At 40.9% G+C, this 23765-nt stretch overlaps 1 protein-coding gene across 6 annotated transcripts in view; it reads right to left on the bottom strand.

Moving 5' to 3' along the window:
- phf14 (PHD finger protein 14) overlaps positions 1–23765 on the bottom strand; it is a 284756-nt gene that overhangs the window by 198406 nt on the left and 62585 nt on the right. For all 6 annotated transcript variants that reach the window (XM_060904723.1, XM_060904724.1, XM_060904725.1 and 3 more), the window contains 2 exons: positions 13098–13257; positions 5019–5130 (listed from right to left, as the gene is read on the bottom strand). In XM_060904723.1, coding sequence (XP_060760706.1) covers positions 5019–5130; positions 13098–13257 — 272 coding nt within the window. The remainder of the gene's footprint in view (positions 1–5018; positions 5131–13097; positions 13258–23765) is intronic.

Genomic DNA, 23765 nt, shown 5'->3' with positions numbered 1-23765 from the left:
CGGGTGCTCCGGTTTCCCCCACAGTCCAAAGACATGCAGGTTAGGTTAACTGGTGACTCTAAATTGAGCGTAGGTGTGAATGTGAGTGTGAATGGTTGTCTGTGTCTATGTGTCAGCCCTGTGATGACCTGGCGACTTGTCCAGGGTGTACCCCGCCTTTCGCCCGTAGTCAGCTGGGATAGGCTCCAGCTTGCCTGCGACCCTGTAGAACAGGATAAAGCGGCTAGAGATAATGAGATGAGATGAGAATATAATATCTGTGTGGTATTGAAATTGATTGAATACATTTTCAAGGGGGGAAAAACTTACTTTTTAAACCTTACATTTTTATACAGCCCTACAAATCACTTGTTACAAATCCCAGAGGTCTTTTCTCCTCTCAACCAGACATGGACTGTATCCGAAATATCAATCAAAGGCACTAGGTTTAGTGTCCAATCATTTCAGTTTAACAGCCAATCAAAAAATGACGAAGAAGCTTTTCAATTCCTCATCAGCCAGGACCTTCTCATGCAATGTGACATAGTTAGTGCTATAATTATCTATGTGGCTGTGAATATAGGTAAGTGAAAGTGAGGATGAGCGTCTCTGGGCCTACGTCAGTAAAGTTACAATAAGCTGGAGCAAGAGAAGACTCTTATAAGGTGTCTAAGCTGCTCACGCTAACTGGCTACATTTAAAGGAGAACTGAAGGCAAATTTATTATCATCAAAATTCTATTTATCTCATTTTATTAAATATCGGAATGCATTTTTGATCGCTATTTTGTCGCTGCTATAGCAAGTTATGAGTGTTTGAAATACGCCATGTAATACATCGGTCCATATGTCAAAGCGATGGCCATAAACGAGATTCGTTGAGACCTGTGCGAGACATCGTAGGATGGAAGTAAAACGTACAGCGGAAATCAAAGTGACCAACATCTGCCAACGTTCCGTGTCCGAAATCGCTCACTCGTTCATTACTCCCTACTCCCTACATAAGGAATGACTATATACTGAGCTCATTGGTAGAATGAAAAAACGCTTTCGGACACTAGTCCGTCGCGCTGGTACAGTATTTGTGTCATTACTGTCGCACAATTAAAACGTGCTGGATCAGTCGGCTGGTGGGTTTTCAAAATAATAAATACATGCGTGCATTTTTGTGATAAATCCATATTATACTGAGCGCATTTCCTACATTAATAAATACAAAGTACCTGCATCTTTCAGTTCTTTTTAATTCAAGGCTGAATACTTTCTTCTTTGCCGCTGCCTTTTATTAAATCAAATTTAAGACTTTTAATTTGATTTCTTTCAGCACGACTGCAATGCATGATGGGATATATTGCTTTGGTTAGTGATCATCATTGGACACAACTTTTCGTGATGTATTGTGGGATACTTTGAGTGCACTATATAGGGTGTAAATAATCCTCACTAAGGCTTCAAACAGCACTACAAAATAGCGTCCTTATTATATAGTGCCCTATATAGTGAGTAGGGAGCGATTTTGGATACAGGGGTTGTCAAAAGATGCACACGCCATCTTTCGTCTTTCGAATGCTGATGTAATCAAGCAAAATGTTTTGTTTGTTTTGATAGCAATCAGGAAAGTATGAAAAAAGTCGGCAGTAATCGTCATTTAAACTCGTTTTTGTGCAATACTTCGTTTGGAAAACGGTTTTCGAAATGGCGGCGCTGACACCTGGCTGACACTTCACGTTTCGAAGTCTCGCACAAGTCTCGTGAAGATCGTGCGGATAAGAGACGCCTGCCGTGGACCAAACGAACTAAACTCAACACGGCTAAAAACCAAATAGGCCGATAAGTATAATATTTAATCGCAATTAGTTGCCAATACGAATCACGACATAAGGTTACTAAAACCGAAAACGTAATTAAATAACACGCTAATTAAGAAATAAAGCAAGTTTAAAAATGACTTCAGTTCTCCTTTAAGTAAATTAGCCTATTTCTTTCTCTCTCTCTGATGCCAGGTTGGACTAGCATCAATTCCAGTAGCTACTATGGTGGACAGGCATCAGATCAAACTCAATGGTGGCCAATGGTAAAAATCACAAACTTGCACAGACTGAATGATGCTTTCAGGCCGAACTGCAAAGTTGCTTTTATACCCATTTTCCACAAGTTGACACGATTCCCTGAGGTCTTAATAAAATGTGTGTGACATGCTTTGATCAAAATCACACAAGGATAAAGCACCACAGCTCCCTTCTCACCCTGTCTAATGCCGCTTTTCCACCACCAACGCGGCTGAGTTGGGCTGAGCCGTGCCGTGCTGAGTTGGGCTGAGTCGAGCTGAGCGGGGCTGTTGGAGTTGCATTTCGACTACAACCGCGCTGAACCGTGCTGGCTGGAAGTGGGTGGACACATTGGGTGGAGTTAGCGAAAGTGGGTGGACGTCACGTGATGTCGTTAGGCGGCGCAAACAGTGACATCAGTGATCTTTTAAGCGGTAGTCTCACGACCCGGATAGTAAACAATAAACATGGAGGACATGGAGTTGTTAGTGTTGCTGGTCTTGGTGCTGTGGCTTGTTGTCACCGACAACGCCAACAGATACTGGCAAGAGCGTATAGATGAGGCGAGGCGCATAAGGCTTCAGAAATTCTCGTAATTCGTAATTATTCTTCTTCCGGGTTTACGGTGTTTACAGATCCCAGCGTGCTCGCGGGGCGTGTGTGGGCATGTGAGGACACTCCTCCTCACCAATCAGTGCACAGGGGAGTGTCTCCTCACGCCCCTAGCCTCACTCGGCTCGGTTTGGCTCGCTTCAGCCCTACTCCAAAACCGTGCGAGTTTTGGGTGCTAAGCAGGGCTGAAGCGAGCTGAGTCGTGCTGCTCTGAGGTAGTCGAAACGCGAGCCGTGTCGGGCTGAAGTGAGCTGAAGCGAGCTGAAGTGAGCTGAAAAAGGGTAGTGGAAAAGGGCCATAAACAGCTCTGTTCAAAATGGCTGATTTGAGTGCCTGTTCCTTTAAATGATAATGAGCCTTTGCTTGCCCCACCTCCCTCGTCCACCAGACAATCAGTTCGCACTTTCCTCATAAATATGCATTCACAAAGGCAGTTCTCAAGCCATGAGTGGAAATACTCAGATGAGGGGGTGGGGTTATTCTAATGAGCTCAGCTTGTGATCTCGAAAGGAGAACCGATTCTGAACGGCTTGTTGAAGCTCACGTTTTCTTAAAGCAGGCAGCGCAAAAGAAACTGACCGGGTGTCTTAGTTCAGAGTTTGTAGGTTGGTAGGCTCCAGATACCCAAAAGTATGTGCACAAGCACTGAAAAAGTGACTTTTGCATAATTTGTCCCTTTAAAAGCTAGACGGCCTTTCGAGATCATAAAATCGGTGAAATTTAGTTCCTTCTGAAATTTGGTTATTGTAATACATTATACGTCAAGCAGACAGAGGAAGTCCGTGTACGCATGCGCAGGTTTACTTTGTTCTTTTTCTTCTTCTTTTGGGTTTTACGGCAACTGGCATCCACAATGTTACATTACTGCCATCTACAGGTTTACCTTTGACTGTGCACTGACAGTTCCATCATTCTGTCGCTAAACGAACAGCCGAGGTGCTCACTGACCGCCGATATTTATTAGTTTGGTCCTGCGTTTCCTTTCCTTCGTATATAACATAAGGTCTTTTCTTCTCGCTTTCTGTTTCAGTCTTTCACGTTTCATTCGCACGCTCACGTCCTTCATTTTTCTCTCCTGTTTCAAATTTGTATCCCACAATGCCTTGTGCGAACAGGGAAAGCCCACCATGTGATGCATGACGTAGTATCTTGTATTGGTTCATGGTGAAGCAGGAAAAAATAGCGGAGAATTTAAGGCCACGTGGAGATAAAGTCATTAATTGTTTTATTTAAAAAAAAAAAGAATAAAATTGGAAGTCAGTGATTCGAATTCAGTAGCTTTTGGTCCAATAAACACAAATAATTGCGTGTTAGGGAAAATTCTTTTTATGACCTACACTTGAAAAATCTGAAAGGCGGTCTACCTTTAAAACCAAACAGTTTTCGATAAGTAATAAAAAAAAAAACCAATCAAACTTTTCACATGGAAAACATGACATTTTATGAATTAAAAACATTTACTTTTTAATAATTGAGTAAATTTAAAGTAGCTTGATTTTTTTTTTTTTTTTTTAATTTTCAATTGAGTACACTTGAGCTGGATACTTCCACTTTTGACTGAGTGACACATTATCTATACTTTCCCTTAAAGGAACAGTCCACCGTACTTCCATAATGAAATATGCTCTTATCTGAATTGAGACGAGCTGCTCCGTACCTCTCCGAGCTTTGCGCGACCTCCCAGTCAGTCAGACGCGCTGTCACTCCTGTTAGCAATGTAGCTAGGCTCAGTATGGCCAATGGTATTTTTTGGGGCTGTAGTTAGATGTGACCAAACTCTTCCGCGTTTTTCCTGTTTACATAGGTTTATATGACCAGTGACATGAAACAAGTTCAGTTACACAAATTGAAACGTAGCGATTTTCTATGCTATGGAAAGTCCGCACTATAATGACAGGCGTACTAACACCTTCTGCGCGCTTCGGCAGCACATTGATATCTGAGCTCCGTATCAATGCGCTGTCGAAGCGCGCAGAAGGTGTTAGTACGCCTGTCATTATAGTGCGGACTTTCCATAGCATAGAAAATCGCTACGTTTCAATTTGTGTAACTGAACTTGTTTCATATCACTGGTCATATAAACCTATGTAAACAGGAAAAACGCGGAAGAGTTTGGTCGCATCTAACTACAGCCCCAAAAAATACCATTGGCCATACTGAGCCTAGCTACATTGCTAACAGGAGTGACAGCGCGTCTGACTGACTGGGAGGTCGCGCAAAGCTCGGAGAGGTACGGAGCAGCTCGTCTCAATTCAGAGAAGAGCATATTTCATTATGGAAGTACGGTGGACTGTTCCTTTAAATATAACTTCCCGCTATTTTGTCCAACCCTGGATATATAGCAGAAAATATCAGCGTGTGAAGATCTGCCACTACTGACCTTGGCACCATACTTGGTGTAGTTCATTTCCGTCAGTGTTACAGGCCGTAGTTTGTCGATATCTCCGAACGCCACTCCTGGAACATAGAGTGCACATACAACATGCACCCACCTTTAAAAGAACACAGCCAAAAAGTTCATAGTTAGTTATAACAGTTAAAATATTCATGCACTTGTTATCTAAAATACCATTCAGATGTTTCAATACACCCCCTCTTTTGTCTTTTCAATAATGGCAATAATGTTTTAAGTGTTAGCCAAATCATAACTCTCTTATGTGCGGAGTACAGATCGTTTACAGAAGGAATCTCCAGTGTCAGTAAATTTCACGCTATGGAAGATTATTCTATTCAGTCACTGGATATAAGCAATCGTGCGCTCTGATTGGCTACTCTACTACGAGGATATCAGCTCATAATACTGTGAGTAGAGAAAAACAAAATGGCGGACCATGTTGCTGAACCACCAGAGGACGAAATAAAAACTACTCGAAAACAAAAACACCCAAAATACAAAAAAGGAACGCAACAAAACGTGGAATGAAAGTCTTTGATGGTAAGAATGTATGTTTTTTTATTTTTTTAGGAATTATTATTAGAATAGCATTTTTCACAAATTGCTCCTGGCATTTCGCCGGTTTGTTTAGATTCTAAGCGGAAATGATTTTGTCGAAGGTTTTGTATGAGCGAATTTGCAAAAAATAAAACTAAAAATGTTCCATTTCTCAAAATCCAGTGAATGTGGATAGAATAAAACAGTTATTCCACTCAATCTTGTAGTACGTGGCTTATAGTCAACTTGGTGCTACGCACCTCATCGGCTACACTGCAAAAAATTGAAAACTGAATTTAAGGAGAAAATTCCTTAATACTAGTGCTGCATGGACAGATCATTTTACTTGACAAGACATCTTGGAATAAGTAGGCTACAATCTAGGACTAGTTTGAATAATCTCAGAGTTGGTGTCTTGTATTCTTCTAATAGGAAATGCAAGATCATTTCAACTATATTCTAACTTAAGATTTTTTTTTACAGTGTAGAAGAATACAAGACACCAACTCAGATTATTCAAACTAGCAAAATTAAATAAAAATAGTGTAAATATTAAATAGTAAAAGTAAAATTATCTGTCCATGCAGCAAGATACCGTAATTTCACTATCCATCCATCCATCCATCCATTATCTGTAGCTGCTTTATCCTGTTCTACAGGGTCACAGGCAAGCTAGAGCCTATCCCAGCTGACTACAGGCGAAAGGCGGGGTGCACCCTGGACAAGTCGCCAGGTCATCACAGGGCTGACACATAGACACAGACAACCATTCACACTCACATTCACACCTACGCTCAATTTAGAGTCACCAGTTAACCCAACCTGGACTGTGAGGGAAACCCAGAGGAAACCCACGCGGACACGGGGAGATCATGCAAAACTCCACACAGAAAGGCCCTCATCGGCCACTGGTCTCGAACCCAGGACCTTCTTGCTGTGAGGCGACAGCACTAACCGTACCCCTACACCACTAGTGTTAAGTAATTTTCTCCTCAAATTCAGCTTTCAGTTTTTTGCAGTGTGTACGACTCGACTTCATGGAATAACTCAATTATTTTCCATGTTAGTTAGCTTACACAGAAACAAGAACTAGCGCCCTATTTCATAAGCCGAGTTCCATGTATGTCAAAGCTAAATTCCAAATGCATTATTGTATAAAATAGTCTCATCTCATTATCTCTAGCCGCTTTATCCTGTTCTACAGGGTCGCAGGCAAGCTGGAGCCTATCCCAGCTGACTACGGGCGAAAGGTGGGGTACACCCTGGACCATGGGCACCGCCGGGGGGGAAGGTTAGAACAATTCTAGGGGCCCAGCACTGCCATGGGGCCCTTTAAGGGGCTGATAATATGTTTTTAATTATTTTAATAAGACTTTTGAAATAACAACAATGCAATATTCCATCTGGTAAAATGAGCTAATTGAACAAGGTTGTCTATTTCTTGAGTTCTTCAACATATTGTCATTTAACCCTCCCCCTTTTGCGAAATGGTACGGTCCAGTTGTGGTAGAAGTGTGATGCGTTAAATCTGTGTGCTGATCAGTGCAACGCTACTTGCTGCTGTGTTGCGGTGCAGCAGCAGCCAGCCAGCAGTGGAGTGCGTACAGTCTATGATCGCTAAATATGAAGAGTGGCTGTCAAAAATGTAAAGAAAGGCAGCTGAAAGCTGAGAGGGACCGGAGAGGCAGGCAAATGGTCACTCAGTTTTTCCCAAAGAAAGGTAGCTATCGCTCACATGTGTGTTCAAAATATTAGCGAATTGTAAATGAACAGTATGAACGTGGTTGGATTAGCCTATCAAGAGAACACTTTTACAGTTTGTACAGTGACATTTTTTCCATTTTAATAACTGAACTGACTTGTGTGATAAACAAGATGAAATATTACGTTATGCTGGTGCTAATAACTAGTGCTAATAACCAGTTTCATAACTAATGGGGTGCCCTAAATATGCACAGATTCAGCCTCAGGGAACCTCCGCCCTACCAAACCACTGAACCCCCGTTTGGAGAAGGAGGTAAGCAGCAATACAAACCATAAATGCTTTAGGACTGAAGTTTTTAATGAGCGAGCGCCATATACAGTTTGCTAGATTAAAGTGTTGCTAATAACGATCACCAGTCAAGTGTTTGATATGGTTACGTCACGTCAACTTTTTCTATGATTTATTAGCAGTCACATCACACATTTCACTACCAATTGTCCTAGCATAAGAAGGCATGTGGCAAAATCTTGAATTTTCATTTGTGATTGTAAATGCACCAGAATTAGTCACTGACCAGTTTTCATCTAGTCCCTGGTAGGTTAATACATAAAATGTAATCACAAAGTCACAAACTCAAGGTCCATGGGCTATCAAAAGTCAAATAATGACAATAGTGCAATTGTGACGAGGGTGGGCAAAGTTGGGGGGCCCAAAATTCTAATCTTTCATGGGACCCAAAATTTCTGGCGGCGCCCCTGCCCTGGACAAGTCGCCAGGTCATCACAGGGCTGACACATAGACACAGACAACCATTCACACTCACATTCACACCTACGCTCAATTTAGAGTCACCAGTTAACCTAACCTGGACTGTGAGGGAAACCCATGCAGACATGGGGAGAACATGCAAAACTCCATACAGAAATGCCCTCGTTGGCCGCTGGGCTCGAACCCAGGACCTTCTCGCTGTGAGGCGACAGCACTAACCATACCCCTACACCACTAGTGTTAAGTAACTTTCTTCTCAAATTCAGCTTTCAGTTTTTTGCAGTGTGTACGACTCGATTTCATGGAACAACTCAATTATTTTCCATGTTAGTTAGCTTACACAGAAACAAGAACTAGCGCCCTATTTCATAAGCTGAGTTCCATGTATGTCAAAGCTAAATTCCAAATGCATTATTGTATAAAATAATCTCATCTCATTATCTCTAGCCGCTTTATCCTGTTCTACAGGATCGCAGGCAAGCTGGAGCCTATCCCAGCTGACTACGGGCGAAAGGCGGGGTACACCCTGGACAAGTCGCCAGGTCATCACAGGGCTGACACATAGACACAGACAACCATTCACACTCACATTCACACCTACGCTCAATTTAGAGTCACCAGTTAACCTAACCTGGACTGTGAGGGAAACCCATGCAGACATGGGGAGAACATGCAAAACTCCATACAGAAATGCCCTCGTTGGCCGCTGGGCTCGAACCCAGGACCTTCTCGCTGTGAGGCGACAGCACTAACCATACCTCTACACCACTAGTGTTAAGTAACTTTCTCCTCAAATTCAGCTTTCAGTTTTTTTGCAGTGTGTACGACTCGATTTCATGGAGCAACTCAATTATTTTCCATGTTAGTTAGCTTACACGGAAACAAGAACTAGCGCCCTATTTCATAAGCCGAGTTCCATGTATGTCAAAGCTAAATTCCAAATGCATCATCGTGTAAAATAACGCTTTTCAAATCTAACATGGCACATGCCCAACCTCAAACGGAAAAGGCTGTGGTGAAAACCCAACTCTTTCGTTACATTTCTTTCATTCAACAATTTCAGGGACGGAAATCATCAATGGCTCGGTCAAACAGACTCGAACATGACCATTTCTCTTGACAAAATTTTCAATGCAGAAGCCGAAAGCCAATATAAAGATATCCATCAGTAGCGAGCATGCACTCCACACTTTAATTTGCTGTGTTTTTCATGCTCTAGTGAAGTAGCAAATTCAGGTGCAGGTGAGCTGAAGAAGCGCTATCAGTGATAACACAGCTCTAGTCTCCTCACTCCACAATCTCTCTCTCACCTCCTCACTCACTCATTTATTCTCTCTCTCACACACATCCGCATTACTCTGTAATAAACAACAAAATATATTTCATCAAACTGCTGAATTTATTCATTCAAAATGTAATTTAAAAACACATTGCTTCAAGTGTACTCGCTCAGCCAAGGCACGCGTGCTATCTTTCTTATTCTAGAAGTTTTGCTATGAGCTACAAACTAAGCTGCTAACATAACTACAAGTCATGTAATGCACTGGCTGCCATATTAAATGGTACCAGGTTAATGGCGACACTTACAGGGTGCTGCATAAGTATTTGCTCCCTTCAACTTTTCCACGTTATTTAGTGCTACAACCTGGAAATGAAATGGAATTAACTGGAATTATAGGTCATGAATCTACAACAAAAAAAATAGCCCATAATATAGGACAAAAAATATAAGGGGAGGGAAATCAATATAGTTTGAAACCCAGTGCTGCTCATCACCCTAAAGCCTCGGTCACAACCGGCCGTATGTGCTCCTACAGCCGGTCTACGTGCAAAAAACGCAAGAAACGCACGGAGTTTGACGTGCTGATTTTCGAGCCGTAGACCGGCCGCAGAGGTTCTTTGTCATATCAAACAAACTCTACGGGCGCTTACGTTTTTTTCAGGTTGCAAGACAAACTTACGGCCAACGTGCGTCTTTCTCCATGAACAAAAAAACGCAGCGATTTGGGAAACGGCAAAAATCGCATGGCCAAAAAAATCGTACGTCCGGTAGTGACCTAGGCTTTAGAATACCACAGTGAAGCATGGTGGTGGCAGCGTCTAACCCGACAAAATGTGGAAAGGACTACTTATGCAAGCTACTGTATATATTTATATCACAGTGTAATAGCATACTAGAATCAGCAAAGGTTTATTAATTTTCTATAATTGCACAGCTCTAACATCAGTTCCAGATGTAACATAAATGATAAGTTGATATCATTAGTTCTATTACAGCCCTAGTACATCCATATTGTTTCTATCGTTCCTAACAGCTCATACACTTGTGGGTAGGCATGTAACAATTTAAACAATTCACGATTCAATCTGATTTATGACACTGGGTTCACGATTCAATTTTCCCCACAATATTTTTGAAAAAAAAATTCAATGAAGAAAGTTCATCATATTAAAGCTAGACGGCCTTTTCAACTGTAGGTCATAAAAATAATTCTCCCCGACACCCAATTATTTTTGTTGAGTGACCGAAAACTACTGAATTTGAATCACAGACTTCAAATTTTATTAGTTTTTTTTTATAAATAGAACAATTAATCTCCGCTATTTTTTCCTGCTTCACCATGACACAATTCAAGATACTACGTCATGCATGACGTGGTGGGCTTTCCCTGTTCGCGCAAGGCATTGTGGGATACAAATTTGAAACAGGAGAGAAAAATGAAGGATGTGAGTGTGCGAATGAAACGTGAAAGACCGACGACAGTAACGGAAAGCGAGAAGAAAAAACGTTATGTTATTGTGGCAGCAGGGGCGTGGTCAAGCGCCGGTCTGTGACAGGAGGGCGGAGTCAGGGAAGGTAAGTGGCAGAATCACTACACCTGACGGCAATTAACCTGTGTTTGTGCGTCTTCCCAGTGACCGCGCCCTACTTAAGGAGGGAGAGCGAGAGCAGAGGAGCTCATCTCCAGACTAGACGCTGGCTGTGTGTGTGTGTGTGTGTGTGTGTGTGCCTAGCCAATACAGAATTGTTCGAATAGCGTGATGAAAGCCTCAGGGTCGTCCTGCGGAACCATCTTGGTAACGGTGAGGGGAGACGGGCCCGCGGCCGGAGCGCTGGCGGACCCCGCCGACGCGAGGAGGTGCCGGAACGCCTCGCGGTCTTCCTGCTGGGCCAGCACCAGGGCTTCGAAGCGTCGCTCCTGTTCCTTCCGGAGGGTGATGAGCGCCTGGTGCTGGCTTTGCTGGGCCGTGGCGAGGGCGTGGACCAGGTCGGCGAACGGGGAGGACTCCATGGGGCTGATCTGCTGGTGCTCCACTCTGATCCCGGGTTTCGGCACCACTGTAACGGTTCACTCGGCATGGGTGGAGCCCAGAGGACGGCAGGACAGAGATCAGGTTTGCAAAAGGCTTTATTGCCACACTTTTCAGTGAACAATTCTGTATTGGCTAGACACACACACACAGCCATCGTCTAGTCTGGAGATGAGCTCCTCTGCTCTCGTTCTCCCTCCTTAAGTAGGGCGCGGTCACTGGGAAGACACACAAACACAGGTTAATTGCCGTCAGGTGTAGTGATTCTGCCACTTACCTTCCCTGACTCCGCCCTCCTGTCACAGACCGGCGCTTGACCACGCCCCTGCTGCCACAGTTATATACGAAGGAAAGGAAACGCAGGACCAAACTAATAAATATCGGCGGTGTGATCAGCTGTTCGTTTAGCGACAGCATGATGGAACTGTCAGTGCACGGTTAAAGGTAAACCTGTAGATGGCAGTAAAGCAACACTAGATGCCAGCTGCTGTAAAACCCAAAAGAAGATGAAGAAGAAGGTAAACCTGCGCATGCGTACACGGACTTCTTCTGTCTGCTTGACTGTGCGAAGCGAGCGATTTCATGCACATTATTTGCTCAAGAATCTCATCAAATTAAATAACTTCCCAGCCACAGAATGGCCTGATATTTTGTGGGATATTACAGAAATAAACATACATCACAATGACCAAATTTCAGAGGGAAGTAACTTTCACCAATTTTATGAAATCGAAAGGCCGTCTAGCTTTAAAAAAAAATAACACTTTTGCTTAATTTTCTTAATAACCAACAATAATTATTTACCCACATTTGTAAAAGTTGGTGTAAAATATAATAACCTTTTAACAAAAATATTCCTGTTACTAAAAATGAAAAATGTTAATCACAAAACAGGCCTTTTTTAAATAAAACATACATGAACATTTGTACTCCATCCATCTGCTTCCCTTCTCTTTCGCTTTCAGAAGTCTATAAAAAGAGAGCTCTAATGTCTTGTTAAATCTATTTCTACAGTCAATCACACAGCAGCTCTTTCCCATTTTAGATCTGTTTTCTGTGGCATTCAAGCTGTGTTACTTCCGCCTACAGCGAAGTCACATGCATTCCTGCTATTGTATGTTATTGTATGTACCTCTGCTCTCTAAACGACACAATTACAGCTAGAAAAAACTAAGATTACAGCCTGATAATAAATCACAGTTAATTATTTTTTTATTTCAATGATTCGGATCGTCATAAATTTGTACTGCAATTTATTGTTGCACGATACACTGTTCCATGCCGACTTGTATTGGATTTGTAAGTCAGACAGTCACATAATCTAAGGCTGACAATAAATGGATTAAAAATTGTTGATTAATAAAGAAAAAACTATATAAATCACCGATGTGGTGACTTTCTCTGTTAGATGATGTTTATTTGACATTTTTGGATGGGGTCTCGGGTGTCAGCACAGTCAGTAAGGGTCCTGCCATGAGAGAGTCTTCAGGACAGAGGAGTTTGTGCTTTCTAGTTTCTCGGTCACATGATTTTTCCAATAACAGCATTATACTATAACAGCATTGTGTCACAATTCATAACACTGAATAGACATTGCTATCAAGTGCAAAGCATTTCCATAAATGACTTTAACCACGTGTCTCCAGCCTAATGAATGCATCATAGCATGTTATTAATCCACTGAGCTTATTATAGATATGACCGTCAGAAAAAGTGTTACGAAGGGAATGTTAAAAGCGCACCTCCCAGCATCTGTCTCTTTGAAGATCCCGTCCTGATTGGGGCAGAGTTCACAGCTGGGCATCACGCCATTTTTACAGGCATCACAGAACCACGGTTCTGTCGAGTTCTCGGAGGCCGAACTCATGATCGAATCACTCTCACCGTCAACCCCATAGCAGCCTGAGGAAAAATATGTGAAGTGCAAAAATGAGTTTTATGTTTGCTCTCGGTAACTCAACAAAAATCACCACTAACAGATTGAAAAAGCGTTCCAAATATTCAAGAATGTGGCATTTTGTTTTCTGCATCTGTGCAGAGAACACATGAGTTTTATAAGAATCAAATCCAGCAGTTTCACCTGTCTACTTTCAAATCTGCACCACTCCAGAAAATTGAGTAAAAATCACTATAAAAACACACACACACACACACACACACACACACACATATATAAACACAAACTCAAAAAAATAATACATTCAACAGATAGATAGATGGATGGATAAACAGATGAAAGAAGCAAGCAAGGAAGGTAGATAGTACTCAATAATACAAAATAAATGAAAGTGTCAAAACTGTGAGATAGATAAATACCTATATATATATATATATATATATATATATATATATATATATATATATATAAACACATTTTTTCTCATCCACATTCACTGGATATGAACAATCATGTGTTCTGATTGGCTACTCTACTCCAAGGCTATCAGCTAATATACTGTGAGTAGAGGAAAAACAAAATGGCGGCACGTGTTGCTGAACCAACCGAGGACGAAATAAACACTCTACTTGAAAACAAAACCCCAAAAAATACCAAAAAAAGTAACAAAATATGGAATGAAAGTATTTGACGGTAAGAAGACACTTTTTTATTTTTCAAGAATTATTATTATTATCGCATTTTTCGCAAATTACTACAGTCATTTCCCATTTGTTAAAGTGCCATTCCACCATTGGATGTATTCTTTGGCATAAAATACAGTATATTTTGACAACATATATAAATGGTATCACTAGATAGAGAAATCTTTTAGCTTCAAAATGATATATCAAACATAATTTTTTGACAACGACAAGTATATTAATTTTGCGACCAAAGTCACCTACCCTTTTAATTTCCGCGCGTGATGTCATCAGCAGGTTCCCCTTCTTGTGTACCACGTGACGTGTGACGTGGCACATATTATCAGCAATGGCGGATAGAACGCGATAAAAATAATACCAATAAATCTAGCTAATACCAATAAATCTAGCTAACTGAAAGATTAACTCAAAATTTTTCGCAATTTTTTTGGCCCCCATATACGAGGAGAAATGACTCTCTCACTTTGGGGGTTTCCTGGTCTAAAAATAGACCGACACGTGGTACACAAGAAGGGGAACCTGCCGATGACATCACGTTTCACTACCGCGCGGAAATTAAAAGGGTAGGTGACTTTGGTCGCAAAATTAATATACTTGTCGTTGTTAAAAAATTATGTTTGATATATCATTTTGAAGCTAAAAGATTTCTCTGTCTAGTCATGTTATCATAAAATATATTGTATTTTATGCCAAAGAATACATCCAATGGTGGAATGGCACCTTAAGCGGAAATGATTTTGTCAGACATTTTGACTAAAGTTTTTATTTATTAAATTTGCAAAAAATAAAAATAAAAATGCTCAGTTTCTCAAAATCCAGTGAATGTGGATAGAATAAAACAGTTATTCCACTCAATCTCGTCGTACATGGCTTACAATAAAAATAACATGATCGATAATTTTTTTTTTTTTTTTTAATGTGCAGATTCTCCAATAAATATTGCTGCTGGAGCCACTTCCTGTTTCTCTGGGTATTAATATGTGGTTGCACACATAAAAAAAATCTGTAATCCATCACCACATGGAAAACCAGAGAGTGTTCAATACAGAAGAACCTAATGGTTTATTGACCTGTACAAGTCAGGTAATGGATGCATTACCGTTCAAAAGTTTGGGGTCACCCAGACAATTTTGTGTTTTCCATGAAAAGTCACACTTTTATTTCCCACCATAAGTTGTAAAATGAATAGAAAATATAGTCGAGACATTTTTCTGGCCATTTTGAGCATTTAATCGACCCCACAAATGTGATGCTCCAGAAACTCAATCTGCTCAAAGGAAGGTCAGTTTTATAGCTTCTCTAAAGAGCTCAACTGTTTTCAGCTGTGCTAACATGATTGTACAAGGGTTTTCTAATCATCCATTAGCCTTCTGAGGCAATGAGCAAACACATTGTACCATTAGAACACTGGAGTGAGAGTTGCTGGAAATGGGCCTCTATACACCTATGGAGATATTGCACCAAAAACCAGACATTTGCAGCTAGAATAGTCATTTACCACATTAGCAATGTATAGAGTGGATTTCTGATTAGTTTAAAGTGATCTTCATTGAAAAGAACAGTGCTTTTCTGTCAAAAATAAGCACATTTCAAAGTGACCCCAAACTTTTGAACGGTAGTGTATACAAGAAATACACAAACGGTTACAAATACAGGAGCATTTTTATTCATTAAAAAAAAATTCTGGAGAAGGTGAAAATCTGAAGGAAAGGATCGCACGAGGATTGTATCACAAAATGGGAACAGAAACTAAACATCACTGTCTCAGAAATGAAGAATCCGGAAGAGTTTCAAGAAATCCTTTCTGACAGCAACAAACAAAACGCAGTGCTGGAACTTCAGCAAGTTTCACTGGAGCTACAACTGGATCTGTTCGCTGTGATCAGATGAAGCCAGACTGATCAAAGCAAACGTTTTGGCCATGAATGCCATCCTCACATGTGGTGAGAAAGAAAAGTGGTGGGTCATGGATGCTCTGTAGCGGTTATGGGTTAGGAATCACAAGTGTTCGCACAAACACTGCAGGAGGTTAAGGCTCAACTGGAGCAATATAATTATCACAAAAATGAATCGCAATGAATGCAGAAAAGGTTGAGAAAGAAAATTAATGTTTTGCAACAATCATCTCAGTCTCAGTATGTATAATACTCTCCAAGTGTCTCCAGCCTTGTTACATATTACAGTTCAGTACGATAACTTCCTTCACCAAATATTTATTGAGGAAGTGCTGAAAATATTGAAACCTGGAAATGTTTCCCAGGGGAAAAAAATACGCTACTTCGAAAAGCTCTTTATATATGACCAAAAAAAAAAAACCCACACACAACCACCTTGTTCCACTAAGCTGAAAATCATGTTAAAGCAGATACGCAGAACCTTAATTTTTAAATAAATTTCTGAGTGGATAGTATATCCATCCTTGACTCTTGTATGCTGCATAAATGGGAATAAAAATATATATATATTTTTGAGAGTTAAAATCAACCGAAAAGTTGGCATTGGAGCTGCCCCGCTGAGCCAGCCAGCCCTGAGTGCGTGACGTCACTGCGGTAACCGGTTTTAAGGCCGAGGCCTTTGACAGCTATAGACCAAAGTCATATAAATAAAAATTTATGGTGAAAGTAAGAAATACCGTCACCGACTTGCTCAACTAAGACTGATTTGACTTCATTGATTGCGGGTTGACTCTCATTAAAACAGGATGGGTGTTATAACTTATGCAACATACATGTACATGCATGCATTTTCACTGATAAAACGTAAAAGGCTCATTAAATAATCAGATGAACTGAGACAATCACATTCTGAAGCAAATTAAATAATCTCATACCGCTAACTTAAACACACAATACAAGTTACATGTATTAATCTAAATGCAGGTAAACAACGTGTGGTGTTTTGTATCCAAATGAGAGTCGGAGCTTACCCGTCTGTGTTCTTGCTTCTTGAAGGCTGATCTTGTGGCTGATTGTTTTGAAACAATCTGACTTTCAGTTGTTCGTTCAATTCTCCGTTCATTCACTTCTTTCATGTAAGGGCAAGATATTGCTGCTGAGGCGAGCATATCCAGCGGAGAAATCAGACGGCTGCTCCACTCATTCTCCATTTTCTCTATACTGAGTACTCCGCCATTACTGCTTGGCTCAGGCAATTACTAAAACCCAGGACGGAACGTCAGCGGTTTTAGCAACAACCGTGGGGAGGTCACTGCCCGAGAGATATGTCCCATCCCGTCCCATCCCGGGTTTTAGCAACAACCCTCGGCTCACACTCCGGGAGAACTGGTGCAACTGATCTTACGTTCCTTTTCTTGTAGTTTTCTTTTTCCTTAATTATTGATACTGCACTCTCTTTCAATACGGGCTTATAGCCAACGCTCCTCAACAGATCAGAGGTCTCGTACGAGTCTTCAGTAAAATGTGCAGAGCAGAGGAGAGACCACTTCATAGGCGCCCAATGTGCCCGTGAACTTCTCACAAAACGCGTCCAAATCTTTGCAGTTTGAACATTCTTGGGCCATGAATGCAACATAAATCCACTTTCTGTCGTGTTGCTGCACCGGCCAGCAACACATCTCCGTGGCATGGCGATAAATTAACTCAAAATGGAGGATCGGAGTTGCTGTCAGCTCTGTGTTTTAGTGTAGCGGAAATGGCGATGAGACCAATAGACTTCCTGCTGTGATGTTATGGACGTCAAGGTCATTCACTCAGACCGCTACCTATATGAATCACTTTAATCGTAAAAATTATATTAGATTTATTGTTAACGCTTAAAACTATTCCTGTGCCATTCTTGAGGTCTCAAGGCATTTATAAGCAAAAAGTGAGGCCATGGTTCTGCGTATATGCTTTAACTTTCGTGTTAATAATTTGAAATATTTGACTCCATGTTTATCCACACACTTCACAAAGGCACTGGCTCAAATAAGTCATATTAAAGAAGTGAGAAACTAAATCCAAAAAAAAAAAGGCAAGCCAATAAATACCTTCTACAATGTTGTCTTCTTCATTTGCCAGAGCTGGAAAAACAATTATTGAGCTGATCAGGTTACCATGGCACCTATTAAACTCGGCAAACGTGCTCCATGCTACAAATGCGGACAGCAATCAGCTTCTTCCCACCGTTTCAGAGATAACATTTTTGCTCCTAATTTCACAAAGTTGCTTCTGGGTAGTAGGGACAGGAGCTGGGGGAATACCAAATAAGTGTTTCAGTTCTGAATGCTTATAACATGGTGCGTGTGTGTGTGTGTGTGTGTGTGTGTGTGTGTGTGTGTGTGTGTGTGTGTGTGTGTGTGTGTGTGAGACCACAGAAGCTGTGTTTAGCCTATCATGGATGAGCTGTCAGCTGTCTTTTAAGATTATTTATCGCATGAGTATGAGATAATCCCAATAAAATCTTCGTTGAATATACTATAGTAGGTGTCAGAGTATACGGTGAAGATCCCCTCACGATAGACCTGTGTGCTGCGTCTTAATTCTGCCTTCGTCATCATTCAGCGTGCTCCTGGCTTGAAAATAGACTCACATAAGCATAAACAAGGCCATTGTTATGTCTAGAGAAAGGGGACGAAGCAGCATGTTCTGCCTATTATTCAAAGTGACCCTGAGGTAATCGGGATTTTATTTATTTTTTAATTCATTAGCATGCATAGTAGCCGAATTAGCAGGTCGGCTGGAAATGCCCTATTAATTTACATGATTAACGGTATTTTATTTAATTTCACATTTCAAAAGTTCCCCATCATGCTATACCCTCCTCCTATTGATGGATTTTATATGAATGTCATAGCAGTAAAAATGGCAACACTGCCAGAAATTTCTTGTTTGATATCTTTGGAACACGTCCCATCATGTCGAAGGCCAACAATCGGAACTCATGACCGAAGAAATCTTTCACAATGTCTGTGAGAGCAAAACTAGGCCAAAAAAAAAAAGTACAGCATAAACCTTGTTTACATGGAGCAGAAATTCAGAGAGATTAAAACAAAATTGATGGAAAAAGTCCAGGGGTGAAGTTCATGCTGAAGATTCCATCTATATAGGAATCAGAAAATAGTATTCATAGAATCCCAGGTTACTTAAATAATGTATAATTCATAAAAAAAGGCCGATTGGTTGGTTGGTTGATTGATTTGGACAAAACACAGCACATAGCTACAGTGTCTTGCAAAAGTATTCATCCCCCTTGGCGTTTGTCCTGTTTTGTCGCATTACAAGCTGGAATTAAAATGGACTTTTGGAGGGTTAGCACCATTTGATTTACACAACATGCCGACCACTTTAAAGGTGAAAATTGTTGTTTTATTGTGACACAAACAATAATTAAGAAGTAAAAACAGAAATCTGGAGTGTGCATAGGTATTCATCCCCCCAAAGTCAATACTTTGTAGAGCCACCTTTTGCTACAATTACAGCTGCAAGTCTCTTGGGGTATGTCTCTATTCACTGAGCACATCTAGCCACTGGGATTTTTGCCCATGCCTCAAGGCAAAACTGCTCCAACTCCTTCAAGTTAGATGGGTTGTGTTGGTGTACAGCAATGTTCAAGTTATAACACAGATTCTCAATTGGATTGAGGTCTGGGCTTTGATTAGGCCATTCCAAGACACTTAAATGTTTCCCTTTAAACCACTCCAGTGTAGCTTTAGCAGTATGTTTCGGGTCATTGTCCTGCTGGAACGTGAACCTTCATCCCAGTCTCGAACCTCTGGCTGACTCAGACAGGTTTTCCTCTAGAATTGCCCTGTATTTAGTGCCATCCAGCTTTCCTTCAGTCCTGACCAGCTTTCCTGTCCCTGCAGATGAAAAACATCCCCACAGCATGATGCTACTACCACCACCATGCTTCACTGTACAAATGGTGTTCTCAGGGCAATGGGAAGTGTTGGGTTTGCACCACACAGAGCATTTCCCATGATGGTCAAAAAGTTCAATTATAGTCTCATTTGACCAGAGAATCTTCTTCCATGTGTTTGGGGAGTCTGCCACATGCTGTTGGGCAAACTCCAAACATGGTTTCTTGGTTTTTTTTTCTTTAAGCAATGGCTTTTTTCTGGCCACTCTTCCATAAAGCCCCACTCTGTGGAGTGTACGGTTTAAAGTGGTCCTATGGACAGATACTCCCATCTCCGCTGTGGATCTTTGCAGCTCTTTCAGTGTTATCTTTGGTGTCTTTGTTGTATCTCTGATTAATGCCCTCCTTGCCTGATCTGTGAGTTTTGGGGGACGACCTTCTCTTGTCAGGTTTGTAGTGCTGCCATATTCTTTCCATTTTGCTATAATGGATTTAATGGTGCTCTGTGGGATATTCAAAGTTTGGGATATTTTTATAACCCAACCCTGATCTATACTTCTCCACAACCTTGTCTCTGACTTGTTTGGAGGTTTTCACGTTGCTTGCTTAGTAGTGTTGCAGAGTCAGGGTCCTTCCAGAACAGGTTCATTTATACAAACATCATGTGACAGATCATGTGACACTTTGATTGCATACAGGTGGAGCTTAATCAACTAATTATGTGACTTACGAAGTGAATTGGTTGGACCAGCTCTTATTTAGGGGTTTCATACGAAAGGGGGTGAATACTTATGCACACTCCAGATTTCTGTTTTTTCATCTTAATTATTGTTTGTGTCACAATAAAAGAACAATGTGCACCTTTAAAGTGGTAGGCATGTTGTGTAAACCAAATAGTGCTAACCCTCCAAAAATCCATTTCAATTCCAGCTTGTAATGCGACAAAACAGGACAAACACCAAGGGGGATGAATACTTTTGTAAGACACTGTACAAGTTTCATAGTTTCCAAGTGAAAAATCTTTCAACGGCTGAACATCCAAGAAAGTGATTTCAGGAACGCCAGCATTCGATTCTCCTAGAATCCATGTCTTCATCGAATCAGGTCAATAAGACCTATTTCAGAAAGGCATTACAGGGGTGCTGCTGGCAAGATTTAGTCTTCATACTGATTAGGCTTTGAACCATGGTACTGGTTTTAACTGACTTACCCAATGAGCAAATCTGTGATGTTCCCTTTTGAACTTGGATAAGCCACAGGTCACTGGCTAATATGAGCTAAGCTTGGAGAAAAACTGATGACTACGGGATAGCTGCGTAATCCCTGGAGTTGAGATTAGCCTTGCTGGAAATGACAGGCCTGGCAGGGTGTTGGCCAAATGAGGACGAGTGATTTTGAGGGTATCAAGATTGAACGGGGGGAAAAGGTTCAGAGTCGGTTGATAGAGTTGCACACGGTGGGTTGGTGTGTGTTTGTGTGTGTGATAACAGGAACCACTAAAGCTTTTTCAATAACTAACATCATCAGAAGAATGCGATCTATTTTTAGGTCCACAATTTACTCGCCAAATCCTTTTATCCAAAATAAAGTAAAACAAAAGACAATTCCTGTGACAATGATCAGTGCATGCTGTTAATGGGAAATAAAAAGATGACGAGATGTGATGTGCCTTGAAAACGAAGCAGAGTTACTTTTACCATACTTAACATTGATTATTTTCCAATAACAGCATGGCCAGACGTGTTTAACTGCTCTTACACCACAGCCATTTGCCAATATGTTTAATGTTCGGAAACATCTGGAAATGGTATCCTTTAACATTAACTATTTTATAACTGCAATTATTCGATCCACATTCACTGGATATGAACAATCGCATGCTCTGATTGGCTACTCGACTACTAGGCTATCAGCTCATATACCGTGAGTAGAGAAAAACAAAATGGTGGAGCGCATCAAGTCAGATATATCACTTTGCTATCAAGGATTTAAAAGAAACAGAAATGGCTTAAAGAATATAGTTTTTTTTTTTTTTGGTTTGTTCCCCCCCATATCCTCCGTTCCACACTCCAGCCCAGTCGGTGGCGGTAATGCACCTTTAAGTTGGTTTGCCAACCACCAAAAAAACCCTAAAGATGATGATGATGATGATGATGATGATGGCGGAGCGTTTTGCTGAACCAACCAAGGATGAAATAAAAACTCTACCTAAAAACAAAACCCCAAAAAATCTCATCTCATCTCATCTCATCTCATCTCATCTCATTATCTCTAGCCACTTTATCCTTCTACAGGGTCGCAGGCAAGCTGGAGCCTATCCCAGCTGACTACGGGCGAAAGGCGGGGTACACCCTGGACAAGTCGCCAGGTCATCACAGGGCTGACACATAGACACAGACAACCATTCACACTCACATTCACACCTACGGTCAATTTAGAGTCACCAGTTAACCTAACCTGCATGTCTTTGGACTGTGGGGGAAACCGGAGCACCCGGAGGAAACCCACGCGGACACGGGGAGAACATGCAAACTCCACACAGAAAGGCCCTCACCGGCCATGGGGCTTGAACCCGGACCTTCTTGCTGTGAGGCGACAGCGCTAACCACTACACCACCGTGCCGCCCTACCCCAAAAAATACAAAAAAAAAAGCAACAAAATACGGAATAAGTACGGAAGCCGCGAGAGGCCCTTCATATAATCCTTTTTTTTATTCACCTTGTTATCCCGAGATAACGACATAATTAATTCAGGATCTCGAGAAAACAACACAACTAATTCGAGATCTCGAGAAAACAAAACCGTTATTTCGAGATCTCGAGAAAACAAAACAATTATTTCATGATTTCGAGTAAACAGCTGAGAAATGGTTCATTCAGGTGCGCCAAGCGACTTGTGATATGCTGACTTTGGGCTATTTCTCATTCTGTATAGACGCAACTTTGGTCATTAGAATGTCTGGAATAATCGATCACCTAATAAGGCAATATTTTGATCAGGGGTTGACACAGGGAGAGATTGCATTAAGTCTTTTAATAAGGGATAATTTCAAAATTAGTCCGCGGCACCTCTGCAGAAGACTGGCCCGGCTTCCTCTCTACGTTTTCTCGAGATCATGAAATAATTGTTTTGTTTTTTCGAGATCACGGAATAATTTTGTTTTCTTGAGATCTCAAATTAGTTGTGTTGTTTTCTCGAGATCCTGAATTAATTATGAAGTTATCTCGGGATAACAAGGTGAATAAAAAAAGATTATATGAAGGGCCTCTCGCGGCTTCTGTAAATAAGAGTATTTGATGGTAAGAACATATCTTTTTTTTTTTTTTAGTTTTCAAGAATTATTATTATTATCACATTTTTCACAAATTGCTCCTGTCGTTTCGCCTGTTCGTTTACATTCTAAGCGGAAATGATTTTGTCGGATGTTTTGTATAAAGTTTTTATTTATCCAGTTTGCAAAAAATAAAAATAAAAATGCTCCATTTCTCAAAATCCAGTGAATGTGGATGGAATAAAACAGTTATTCCACTCAATCTCGTCATACACGGCTTACAGCCGACAAATCACGTAGCGCTGAGCTCATGTACGACTTGATTTCGTGGAATAACTGTTAATTAGTATAAATACGCAAATGATTATAGAAAATCTCATGTACTGATTGGTCGAGAAATTCGGACTATTTCTCGAAAATCGCCTCGAGCGACTCGGCAAAATGGCGGCCAACTACTTCGTCACGGTAATTGAGGAAGAATTGCAAATGATGACAGAAAATGCTGGTCCTAAAAGCACTAAAGATGCTACGAAGTTTGGTCTAAAACTATTCAAAGGTAAGGTGGAACTGGGATTTATTTTATCAGTTTCAAAACAAAGTATCATGTGAGTCAGCGTAGATAAGGGACAAGTCTGCGCCGCACCGTTATTACATTTGCGTGCTGCTTTTGAAATTTGAAATTATTTTTTTTTATACGATTTTTTAAAAATAATCACCTGTATATTTATACTAAAACAA

The sequence above is a fragment of the Neoarius graeffei genome, chromosome 22, assembly GCF_027579695.1.
Source record: "Neoarius graeffei isolate fNeoGra1 chromosome 22, fNeoGra1.pri, whole genome shotgun sequence".
NCBI classification, from domain to species: Eukaryota; Metazoa; Chordata; class Actinopteri; order Siluriformes; family Ariidae; genus Neoarius; species Neoarius graeffei.
Note: the sequence above shows the minus strand (reverse complement) of the source record. Positions and strands in the feature narration are given on the sequence as shown.